The 12255-nt window shown below is 41.2% G+C and overlaps 1 protein-coding gene across 1 annotated transcript in view; it reads right to left on the reverse strand.

Moving 5' to 3' along the window:
* Nucleotides 1-12255, reverse strand: part of LOC111977369 (alpha-1,6-mannosylglycoprotein 6-beta-N-acetylglucosaminyltransferase B-like) — a 52184-nt gene that overhangs the window by 30136 nt on the left and 9793 nt on the right. Inside the window, exons 5-7 of the mRNA XM_024006753.1 lie at nucleotides 11837-11967; nucleotides 4741-4805; nucleotides 4399-4572 (exon numbers count right to left, since the gene is read on the reverse strand). Coding sequence (XP_023862521.1) covers nucleotides 4399-4572; nucleotides 4741-4805; nucleotides 11837-11967 — 370 coding nt within the window. The remainder of the gene's footprint in view (nucleotides 1-4398; nucleotides 4573-4740; nucleotides 4806-11836; nucleotides 11968-12255) is intronic.

Below are 12255 nucleotides of genomic sequence, written 5' to 3' on the forward strand. Positions count from 1 at the left end.
AGGAAGTTTCATCAGTTTATTCAACGTTTATATGGGACTTTTGGCGTTTTCCATTCTATTGCGTCGAGAGAAGATGGGCATGTGTCGCCCACATGGCTAGCTAAGGTTGCTAATTCGACAGAAGAAATGGACATTCTAAAAACCAAACAACGATTTATCCTCACCTAGGACTTCCTTGTACAAGATTCTGATGGAAGCTCAACAAAAGTAAGAACAATTTATGATTGTTATTTCATATTTCTGCTGGAAAATGTTATTCCTATCTCTGCCGTTTTGTGCGGCGCTGTCTGCAATAACGCAAGCTTCATGTATGGGAAAGTTATTTTAAAAAATCTAACACAGCGGTGCATTAAGAACCAGTGTATCTTTCATTTGCCATACAAAAGATTTTATGTAAAGTTTATGATGATTCTTGTCAGATTAGGTGAGTGTCCAAACTAGCTCGCCGGACATTCTGCGTGAATCGATCTACAATTCCAAATGTATAAACCACGGTTTGCAGCTCTAAATATGCACATTTTCGAACAAAACATAAGGTATTGTATAACCTGATGTTATTAAGACTGTCATCTGATGAAGTTGGTCAAGGTTAGTGATTAATTTTATATCTTCTTGCTGGTTGTTGCGAATGCTATCTATGCGGTGAATAAAATGCGTTGTGGTTTGGCTATTGTGTAAGCTAATATAATGCTATATTGGTTTCGCTGTAAAACACTTTTAAAAAATCGGAAATATTGGCTGGATTCACAAGATGTTTATCTTTCATTTGCTGTACACCATGTATTTGCATAAATGTTTTATGATGAGTATTTAAGTATTTCACGTTGCTCTCTGTATTTATTCTGGCTGCTTTGGTGATATTTTGATGGTAGCTGCCCAATGTAAAAACTATGATTTAACCTCAAATATCATCATGTCTTCGAACAAAAACATACATTTATGCGTAGTAACAGTGTTATAAGACTGTCATCTGATGAAGTTGTTTCTTGGTTAGTGGACTAATTAATCTCTATGTGGTCGGTTTTGTGATAGCTACCTATGCGGATAGAAAAAAATTGTTGAAAATATGCGGTTGAGTCTTGGCTATTGTGGTTAGCTAATAGAAATACATATTGTGTTTTCACTCTGTAAAAACATTTAAAAAATAGGGAAATGATGGCTGGATTCACAAAGAGTTTATCTTTCATTTGCTGTATTGGACTTGTGATTTCATGATATTATATGCATATTTACTTTGTGGCGCTATGGCTAGGCATATGCTAGTCAGCTTTTACTATGAGGATGCTCCCGGATCCGGGATGGGTGTTAAGTAGAGGTTTTTAAGCCATTTTGCCATAACTTTGGAAGTATGCTTAGGGTCATTGTCCATTTGGAAGACCCATTTGCGACCAAGCTTTAACTTCCTGACTGATGTCTTGAGATGTTGCTTCAATATATCCACATAATTTTCCTACCTTCATGATGCCGTCTATTTTGTTGAAGTGCACCAGTCCCTCCTGCAGCAAAGCACCCCCACAACATGATGCTGCCACCCCCGTGCTTCATGGTTGGGATGGTGTTCTTCGGCTTGCAAGCTCCCCCTTTTTCCTCCAAACATAACGATGGTCATTATGGCCAAACAGTTCTATTATTGTTTCATCAGACCAGAGCACATTCTCCAAAAAGTATGATCTTTGTCCCCGTGTGCAGTTACAAACCGTAGTCTGGCTTTTTTATGGAGGTTTTGAAGCAGTGGCTTCTTCCTTGCTGAGTGGCCTTTCAGCTTATGTCGATATAGGACTCGTTTTCCTGTGGATATAGATACTTTTGTACCTGTTTCCTCCAGCATCTTCACAAGGTTCCTTTGCTTTGTTCTGGGATTGATTTGCACTTTTCGCAACAAAGTACGTTCATCTCTAGGAGACAGAACGCGTCTCCTTCCTGAGCGGTATGAAGGCTGCGTAGATCCATGCTAGCTAGAGTCTGCGAGGCTAGGAGGCTTCTTTGTATACGGGTATATGGAACTATCTACCACGATATGGATTTTCAAATAACACATTTCTATATACAATAGCCCCTGAAATGTTTTTCAATAACATTTATTATTTGTAGGCTACTTTTTAAGTAAATACCGCAGTCAGCTAGGCAAATAACGTTAGGAGATAAAGCAGATCACGTTCTTCATTTCACCGGCGTCACATGATTTTACATTATGAAAAGCTTACGGTAAGTTACCCCCAGAACAGTTGAGCCAGTCGATTGTTTGTATAATGGCCACAACAGGAGCAAAGCTGGTCTATTACGGAGTGGTCGTGTAATGTGACGGAATGGTCGCGTTTTATATCCTAAAGTGTTGTTTTGTTTTCTTGGTTCAATCAGACAAAACGTGATCTCTACCGGGACGTTGCAACTATAGTTTTCTCTTCACAGAAAAACTACATAAGCTGCAACATATTCGGTGAAAATAGCTTCAATTCTATCAGATGACAATAGAATGATGCATACGTCTATCTATTTGACTTGTCTACGCCAACAAGGGTACAATGAGCTTACAATTGCGAAAAAAACAAGTTATTTTTTTGCAAGAAGCACTATACATGGGCATCATATTTCCTAATGGTTTACGAGCTTAAAGTTATCGAGCATTTTACCTGAGAAAAGTAGGCTGGCTACACTAGAAAAGAACCGGGGAAAAAGTAAGTATACATCAAGTCAGAGCGTGTTTGTTGTTAGAATACCCGAATCGTAAAATTTCCCGGCCTAGTGGAGAAGAAGTGCAATGAATACAACAATTTGGCTGATGCCGAAGCAAAATTAACTGCCTGCAAAAATATAACAGAACGCAAAACATGCATAAATGTTCGTCAAACATATTGTATTTATTCGAGGTCTGAAAATAGACAAACAGATCCCAAAACCATTTTCGAATCGCACAAAAAAGTGTAGTTATTCCCCAACATGTCTTGCACCAATTGTTTTATCATCCCTACCTTTTAGTACCTCAAAGCATTTCTCCTGTCAATACAAGATAGATCCATCCACCTGAATCTGGACCTCTGTGACTCGGACGCTGTGGCCATATTAAATAAAACTGACAAACAGCATGATATATTAATTACACGTGCACCTTTCTGTGGACAATAAAAAGCCCACTCTAAATAATGTGGCAGTCTATGCCACACATCACATATGCCCAGATGTGCTCAAGTTGAAGGATCACGCAATTGAGCATGCTGACTGCAGGAAATGTCCACCAGAGCTGTTGCCAGAAAATGTAATGTTAATTTCTCTACCATAAGCCGCCTCACGTTTTTTTAGAAACTTTACCAGTACGCCTAAACCACCTCCACAACTGCAGACCACGTGTTAAACCACGCACAGCCCAAGGTCTTCCAAACCAGCTTCTTCACCTTGCTGGATTCATCTGACAACCAAGCCACCCGGACAGCTGAAGAAACTGTGGCGTTTGCACAAACGAAGAAATCTGCACAAACTGTCAGAACTGTCCTCCAGGGAACTTCATCGCGTGCCTCCCCGTTGTCCCTCACCCACTGGAAAAATTACTTGTGTCATGCACAAAGTAGATGTCCTAACCGACTTGCCAAAACTGTAGTTTGTTAACAAGAAATTTGTAGAGTGGTTGAAAAAAAGAGTTTTAATGACTCCAACCTAACTGTATATAAACTTCCGACTTCAACTGTATATATAGTGTCATTGTTGTTTATTGATGTGTTCAAGCAGCAACAAACACTCAAACTGGACAATTTTATCTCAATCTCTTCATTCAAAGACTCAATCATGGACACTRGTACTGACAGTTGTGGCTGCTTTGCGTGATGTATTGTTGTCTCTACCTTCTTGCCCTTTGTGCTGTTGTCTGTGCCCAATAATGTTTGTACCATGTTTTGTGCTGCCACTGTACCATGTTGTGCTGCTGCCATATTGTGTTGCTACCATGATGTTGTCATGTTGTGTTGTCATGTGTTGCTGCCTTGCTATCTTGTTGTCTTAGGTCTCTCTTTATGTAGTGTTGTCTCTTTTGTCGTGATGTGTGTTTTGTCCTTTATTTTTATTATCTTTTTTTTTTTATCCCAGCCCCCGAAGGAGGCCTTTTGCCTTTTGGTAGGCCGTCATTGTAAATAAGAATTTGTTCTTAACTGACTTGCCTAGTTAAATAAAGTTTWAAAAAATAAATGCAGGGCTCACTGTCTCTGTAAAAGAGACAGTGGTCTCAGCATGACTCTGTGCTTAAATAAAAGGTTAAATAAAAAATTATAAAAMATAATTTCATGTCTCGACAAAAGGCTACTAAAACTGTCAGCATATGTTCAGTGAAGTCCATAAACATTGTTTTTCTATGACAGATTTTGATAGTCATAATACCTCTGCCAAGTGACATTCAACCTGTTCTAAAGCTACCTTCTCTTTGTGGGTGCGTGGTTGCTGGTGCCATGGTGGTGCTGAATGGTTTCTTCCAGGGTGGGGGGGACAGAAGTCTTCTCTCTCACTCAGATAGGTCAGGATGGAGCAGGTGGTACCATCCACCCCGTAGAAAGCATAGCAGAGGTCTGAGTCCCAACGGGCTTGCAGGAACTGGGAATGTAACGTCAAAGTGTTTGTGTTCGAAAAGAAAGAGATAGAGACAGAAAAAAATGGTTTGGGACAACAGGTACAGGAGAAATGTTGACTTCATGGGCCCAACAACAAAAACAGATTTAGCATTTACAAGATTAACTGTCAACTAATTGTGTTGTGTCTCACCTCAACTTTCTCAGCACAGTGGGGATACACAGGGTCCTTGGGCACCTCACAAACCTCACGGAGACCTGACAAAAGAGATTGTGATATTATATAAAATTATACTTTATTTTACCAACAACCTCTGTGCTGCTCAATTCCTACACTGTAAAAAATAAATGTTGATTCAACATACAATTGTAAGGCAACCAGCTGCAATAGAATTGTGAGTTTTCTTAACATTGGGCATATAGTTGAACTAACATACATTCTCAAGTTGAGTGAACATACAATTCAACTTGAAAAATAAATCTACCTTATTTGCACATTTCCCAGTTAAAATGTAAATCTATGACAATACATTACATACAGTTGAAGTCGGAAGTTTATATACACTTAGTTTGGAGTCATTAAAACTTGTTTTTCAACCACTCCACAAATGTCTTGTTAACAAACTATAGTTTTGGCAAGTCGGTTAGGACATCTACTTTGTGCATGAGACAGGTAAATTGTTCCAGCAATTGTTTACAGACAGATTATTTCACTTATAATTCACTGTATCACAATTCCAGTGGGTCAGAAGTTTACATACACTAAGTTGACTGTGCCTTTAAACAGCTTGGAAAATTCCCAAAAATTATGTCATGGCTTTAGAAGCTTCTGATAGGCTAATTGACATCATTTGAGTCAATTGGAGGTGTACCTGTGGATGTATTTCAAGGCCTACGTTCAAACTCAGTCCCTCTTTGCTTTTGACCATACATGGGGAAATCAAAAGAAATCAGCCAAGACCTCAGAAGAAAATTCTAGACTCCCACAAGTCTGGTTTGTCCTTGGAAGCAATTTCCAAACGCCTGAAGGTACCACGTTCATCTGTACAAACAATAGTAGCAAGTATAAACACCATGGACCACGCAGCCTGTCATAGCGCTCAGGAAGGAGACGCGTTCTGTATCCTAGAGATGAACCTACTTTGGTGCGAAAAGTGCAAATCAATCCCAGAACAACAGCAAAAGAACCCTGTGAAGATGCTGGAGGAAACAGGTACAAAAAGTATCTATACCCACAGTAAAACAAGTCCTATATCGACATAAGCTGAAAGGCCACTCAGCAAGGAAAAGCCACTGTTTCAAAACCCCCATAAAAAAGCCAGACTACGGTTTGCAACTGCACATGGGACAAAGAGTACTTTTTGGAGCAATGTCCTCTGGTCTGATGAAACAAAAATAGAACTGTTTGGCCATAATGACCATCGTTATGTTTGGAGGAAAAAGTGGGAGGCTTGCAAGCCGAAGAACACCATCCCAACCGTGAAGCACGGGGGTGGCAGCATCATGTTGTGGGGGTGCTTTGCTGCAGGAGGTCTGGTGCACTTCACAAAATAGACGGCATCATAAGGTAGGAAAATTGTGTGGATATATTGAGAGCAACATCTCAAGACATCAGTCAGGAATGTAAAGCTTGGTCGCACAATGGGTCTTCCAAATGGACAATGACCCCAGAGCATACTTCCAAGTTGTGGCAAAATTAAGGACAACAAAGTCAAGGTATTGGAGTGGCCATCACAAAAGCCCGACCTCAATCCCATTGAAAAGTATGGGCAGAGACTGAAAAAGCGTGTCAAGCAAGGAGGCCTACAAACCTGACCCAGTTACACCAGCTCTGTCAAGGAGGAATGGGCCAAAATTCACCCAACTTATTGTGGGGAAGCTTGTGGAAGGCTACCCGACACGTTTGACCCAAGTTAAACAATTTAAAGCAATGCTACCAAATACTAATTGAGTGCATGTGTAAACTTCTGACCCACTGAGAATGTGATGAAAGAAAATAAAAGCTGAAATAAATCATTCTCTCTACTATTATTCTGACATTTCACCTTCTTAAAATAAAGTGGTGATCCTAACTGACCTAAAAACAGGAAATATTTACTAGGATTAAATGTCAGGAATTGTGAAAAAACTGAGTTGAAATTGTATTTGGCTTAAGGTGTATGTAAACTTCCGACTTCAACTGTATAATCATAAGGCCCTTTCTTTGAGGCGCCTACGTTACAACCTAATGCACTGGTCTGAAACTCCTGATTTACAGGCCACATCAAGCCTGTAAGTCACATAATGCTGGCTTGCAAAGTGATGTGTAATTCCTATTGGAATCCAGCCAGAGTGAGGATATCTTTTAATTGCCTGCAACCTGCATTGAGAATGACTGCCAGGGTAGGGAAGATTGATTARTGAGTCTACCTAAAGCTTATAAATTGGATCAGCCATCTCAGTAAGGGAAAAAGTTAAACTACTAACAGATTGGATTTATTTTGAAAAATGTTTGTTATTATGTTTGTGTGGTAGGGATGTAACGATTCACAGATATGCATCGGTCCCCGGTTCAAATGTTTAAGATACAAGTGCATTGTTAAAGGTGCTTCGAAAGAGTATATGTTTTTTTATTTTTAATACATTTGCAAAAATTTCWAAAAATCTGTTTTGACTGCATTATGTGTGTAGATTGATGTGTGTAAATTAACTTTAATAATGGAACACTAGTAACTTTAATAATGTTTACAGACTGCTTTACTCATTTCATATGTATATACTATATTATATTCTARTGTATGCAATGCCACTACGACATTGCTCGTCCTAATATCTCTATATTTCTTAATTCCATTCTTTTACTTTTAGATGTGTGTATTGTTGTGAATTGATAGATATTACTGCACTGTTGGAGCTAGAAACACAAGCATTTCGCTACACCCCCAATAGCATCTGCTAAATATGAGTGTGTGACCAATAACATTTTATTTGAAGTGAGCTAAATTTTAACAAGTTTGTTGAGTAAAATTACAAATGTATGTTTGCTCAAAACCACGCCCACCCCGTTCAAGAACAATTCGATATGTATTTAGATACACGGGCCCGATGCAGGAACGATACGTTTTAGTTTCAAACGATTCGGTGCGATTCGATTTGATTAAAAAAGTGTTTGGGCTAGTAATGTATCAATATTTATCTTTAAAAATGATCTATGACATAGCCAATGAATATATAGCACAACTTTGGATTTCACCCCATCTCATAATCAAATGGTTCAGACCTTTAGGATGTTTTGACCAACTTAGAGTGAGCTTCTCTTCTTCTCCCACTACGACCATGCAGTGTGGGTAGCAAAAGTGATTGCTGTCCTCCTTATGAAATTAGCAACTTTATATGTAAAAATGACCATATATAAGTGCATTCGGAAAGTATTCAGACSCCTTGACTTTTTCCACATTTTGGTATGTCACAGCCTTTTTCTAAAATTGATTAATTTAGCAGATGTTATTGGGGGTGTAGCGAAATGCTTGTGTACCTAGCTCCAAAAGTGCAGTAGTATTTAACAATTCKCAACAACACACACAAATCTAAAAGTAAAATAATGGAATTAAGAAATATATAAATATTAGGACGAGCAATGTAGTGGCATTGACTAAAATACAGTAGAATAGAATACAGTATATACATATGAAATGAGTAAAGCAGTATGTAAACATTTTTAAAGTGACTAGTGATTCCATGTCTATGTATATGGGGAAGCAGCCTCTAACGTGCAGGGTTGAGTAACCGGGTGATGGCTATTTAACAGTCTGATGGCCTTGAGATAGAAGCTGTTTTTCAGTCTCTCGGTCCCAGCTTTGATGCAGCAGTTTGTTGATTCAACGTACAATTGTAAGGCAACAGCTGCAAAAGGATTATGAATTTCCTCAACATTTGGGCACATAGCTGAACCAACATACAGTGTTGCCTTCCAAAGGCAAACATGAGTTAGTAATTCGACTCAACAAGTTTTTATACTCACTACGAGCAAAGTTTGTTGAGTGAAAAAAAATTTGAACACGCATTAGCTGAATTTGGTGTCCTTTCAAAGTCTACCCAACTCAGAATAACGCTGATTGAGCAATTGGTTAAATTGGCTTTTTTACAGTGTAGCATTCTATAGCATGAGAAGAAACCCACTGTGTTCCCAAAGAGGCCCCTTCCCGTAAGCACTCCACCTTCTTCCCCCTAGTGTTCAAGTCACCACACACCACACACACACACACACACACACACACACACACACACACAACACACACACACACACACACACACACACACACACACACACACACACACACACACACACAACACAACCTAACCCACCTGCCACCCCACCCCAAACATGGCTCCTTTACAATGCATACCGTGCCAAAAACACACAGCCTTAGCTGTGTAAAAACAACCTTGAAAAATGGGCATAAAATAAAATAAAATCCCAGTCACAGCCAAGGTGCGAAGCACGAAAAAGCTGATGAGAAGATGAAAAAAATCTGCATCGTGGAAAAAAACACGCGTACGAGTCAACAGGCCATTGAAAGGACGCCTGGCGTAATTTGATCGCTTCTTTATGGGGTCTGGAGGGTAATGTGAGGGAAGAAGAGGCGGGTCGGGAAGGAGGTGGGCTGCTCGTGGTGGAAGTGTGTGTGGGGGGGGGGGGGGGTGTGTGGCCTGCGTTGTTATGAACACCTTATTAGGTTTGGAGCATCACTGTTCTCTCTTCGCTCATCCGCTACCCTCTCTTTCATTCGCTCTCGCTCTCCCTCCCTCTCGCTCTATCCCTTTCTGGCCTCCCTCCCAGCTTCCCTCCATCCGTTCTCTCACGTGAGCTGGTCGCCAGTAACCCGGACTCTCACCTGACACTTCGCCGGGGGGGGGGGGGGTTTAGGGCGAACGGCGCTCCACACACACACACACACACACACCACCATACACACACAATCACACACACACTCCGCCAGCATAGCTAGCTCTCTGGGACTTGTTAAACCCCTTATTCATCGGCCTTAAGGACTCCCTCCCTCATATTCACCTGTAGTCTCTCACCTTTGACCCCTACTGGCCAACGACCATCCCTTCTAGAATCCCAGGCTATTAACTTCACTATGTTGTTAATCTTTGAACTTGAACTATTGCACAGCCCTGAACTGCGGCCTCGAGTAACAATATCAGAGTCCCTCCAGCCAATCTCAAATGCACTATAGTCAACCAATAGTTTTATTGTGGTGTTATGGGGAGACTGGCTGCATTGGCTTAATCAGGTGCCAAGTCCAACAAAAGCATGTAGTCATTGCATCTTCACTAATGTGCTATGATATGATATATTATATGCTATGTTACTGGTATGACGTTCTATGATAATATACACTGAGTGTACAAAACATTAGGAACACCTTTCCATTACATTTTTGGCCATCAAGGAAAACGCTATGTCTGGCGCAAACCCAACACCTCTCACCATCACGAGAACACCATCCGATGTTTTTCATGGGCAGGGACTAGGAAACTGGTCAGAATTGAAGGAATGATGGATGGCGCTAAAGTTTTATACATTTTTTATTTCACCTTTATTTAACCAGGTAGGCTAGTTGAGAACAAGTTCTCATTTACAACTGCGACCTGGCCAAGATAAAGCAAAGCAGTGCGACACGAACAACAACACAGAGTTACACATGGAATAAACAAGCGTACAGTCAATAACACAATAGAAGAAGAAAAAAGTCTATATACAGTGTGTGCAAATGGCGTGAGGAGGTAGGCAATAAATAGGCCATAGTAGCGAAGTAATTACAATTTAGCAGATTAACACTGGAGTGATAAATGAGCAGATGATGATGTGCAAATAGAGATACTGGTGTGCAAAAGAGCAGAAAAGTAAATAAAAACATATGGGGATGAGGTAGGCAGATTTGGTGGGCTATTTACAGATGGACTATGTACAGCGATTGGTTAGCTGCTCAGATAGCTGACGTTTAAAGTTAGTGAGGGAAATATAAGTCTCCAGCTTCAGCAATTTTTGCATTTCGTTCCAGTCACTGGCTGCAGAGAACCAGAAGGAAAGGCGGCCAAAAGAGGTGTTTGCTTTGGGGATGACCAGTGAGATATACCTGCTGGAGCGCGTGCTACGGGTGGGTGTTGTTATCGTGACCAGTGAGCTGAGATAAGGCAGAGCTTTACCTAGCACAGACTTATAGATGACCTGGAGCCAGTGGGTCTGGCGACGAATATGTAGCGAGGGCCAGCCAACTAGAGCATACAGGTCGCAGTGGTGGGTGGTATAAGGGGCTTTGGTAACAAAACGGATGGCACTGTGATAGAATACAGGGAAATTCTTGAAGGAAACCTGTTTCAGTCTTCCAGAGATTTGAGACTGGGACGGAGGTTCACCTTCCAGCAGGACAATGACCCTAAGCATACTGCTAAAGCAACACTTGAGTGGTTTAAGGGGAAACATTTAAATGTCTTGGAATGGCCTAGTCAAAACCCACACCTCAATCCAATTGAGAATCTGTGGTATGACTTAAAGATTGATGTACACCAGCGGAATCCATCCAACTTGAAGGAGCTGGAGCAGTTTTGCCTTGAAGAATGGGTAAAAATCCCAGTGGCTAGATGTGCCAAGCTTATAGAGACTGTAAATGCTGCAAAAGGTGGCTCTACAAAGTAATGACTTTGGGGGGGGTGAATAGTTATGCACACTCTGTTTTTTTGTCTTATTTCTTGTTTGTTTCACAAATATACATAATTTGCATCTTCAAAGTAGTAGGCATGTTGTGTAAATCAAATGATACAAACCCCCCCAAAAAATCTATTTTAATTCCAGGTTGTAAGGCAACAAAATAGGAAAAATGCCTAGGGGGGTGAATACTTTCACATGCCACTGTAATGTTTGGTATACTCAGTGTATAATAATATATGCCATTTAGCAGACGGTTTTATCCAAAGCAACTTACAGTCATGGCATGCAGACATTTTACATGCGGGTGGCCCCAGCGGAATCAAACCCACGACGCTTGGTGTTGCAAGCGCCATGATCTACCAACTGAGCAACACAGGATCCAACTGTAACTATAGGTCTCTGTTATGGTAAGCTTCTCTAGCTGATGCTATATGATGTAGTTCCAATGTGGTTCCAAGTTTGGGGTTTGATTCCTGCATGGCCCCTCTGTACTGTAAGTTGCTTTTGATAATAAATGTATGCCTACTAAACAACCATATTGTATTATTATTAGTTAGAGAAAGGCTATGACCAGGGCTGGTTGTGGTCCTACCTGTCTGCGGTCTATGGTCGTCTTGTGGTCGTGGTGTGTGGGGCTGATGACCGAGGCTTTCCAGCTTCTGGGCCATTCTCTGTAGCTCGCTCTCCACGGACCGCACCAAGCCCTCCTGGTCCTGCCGGAGACTGGGTGACCACACAAACACGCACACACACACCCACATGAGACTAATCTGGTGGTCCCAGCACGCACGACCCACGTGGAGTTCCAGGTCTCCGGTAGCCTCTGGAACTGCCGATCTGCGGCCAACAAGGCAGAGTTCATCTCAGCCTATGCCTCCCTCCAGTCCCTCGACTTCTTGGCACTGACGGAAACATGGATCACCACAGATAACACTGCTACTCCTACTGCTCTCTCTTCGTCCGCCCACGTGTTCTCGCACACCCCGAGAGCTTCTGGTCAGCGGGGTGGTG

The sequence above is a fragment of the Salvelinus sp. IW2-2015 genome, linkage group LG18, assembly GCF_002910315.2.
Source record: "Salvelinus sp. IW2-2015 linkage group LG18, ASM291031v2, whole genome shotgun sequence".
Lineage (NCBI taxonomy): Eukaryota > Metazoa > Chordata > Actinopteri > Salmoniformes > Salmonidae > Salvelinus > Salvelinus sp. IW2-2015.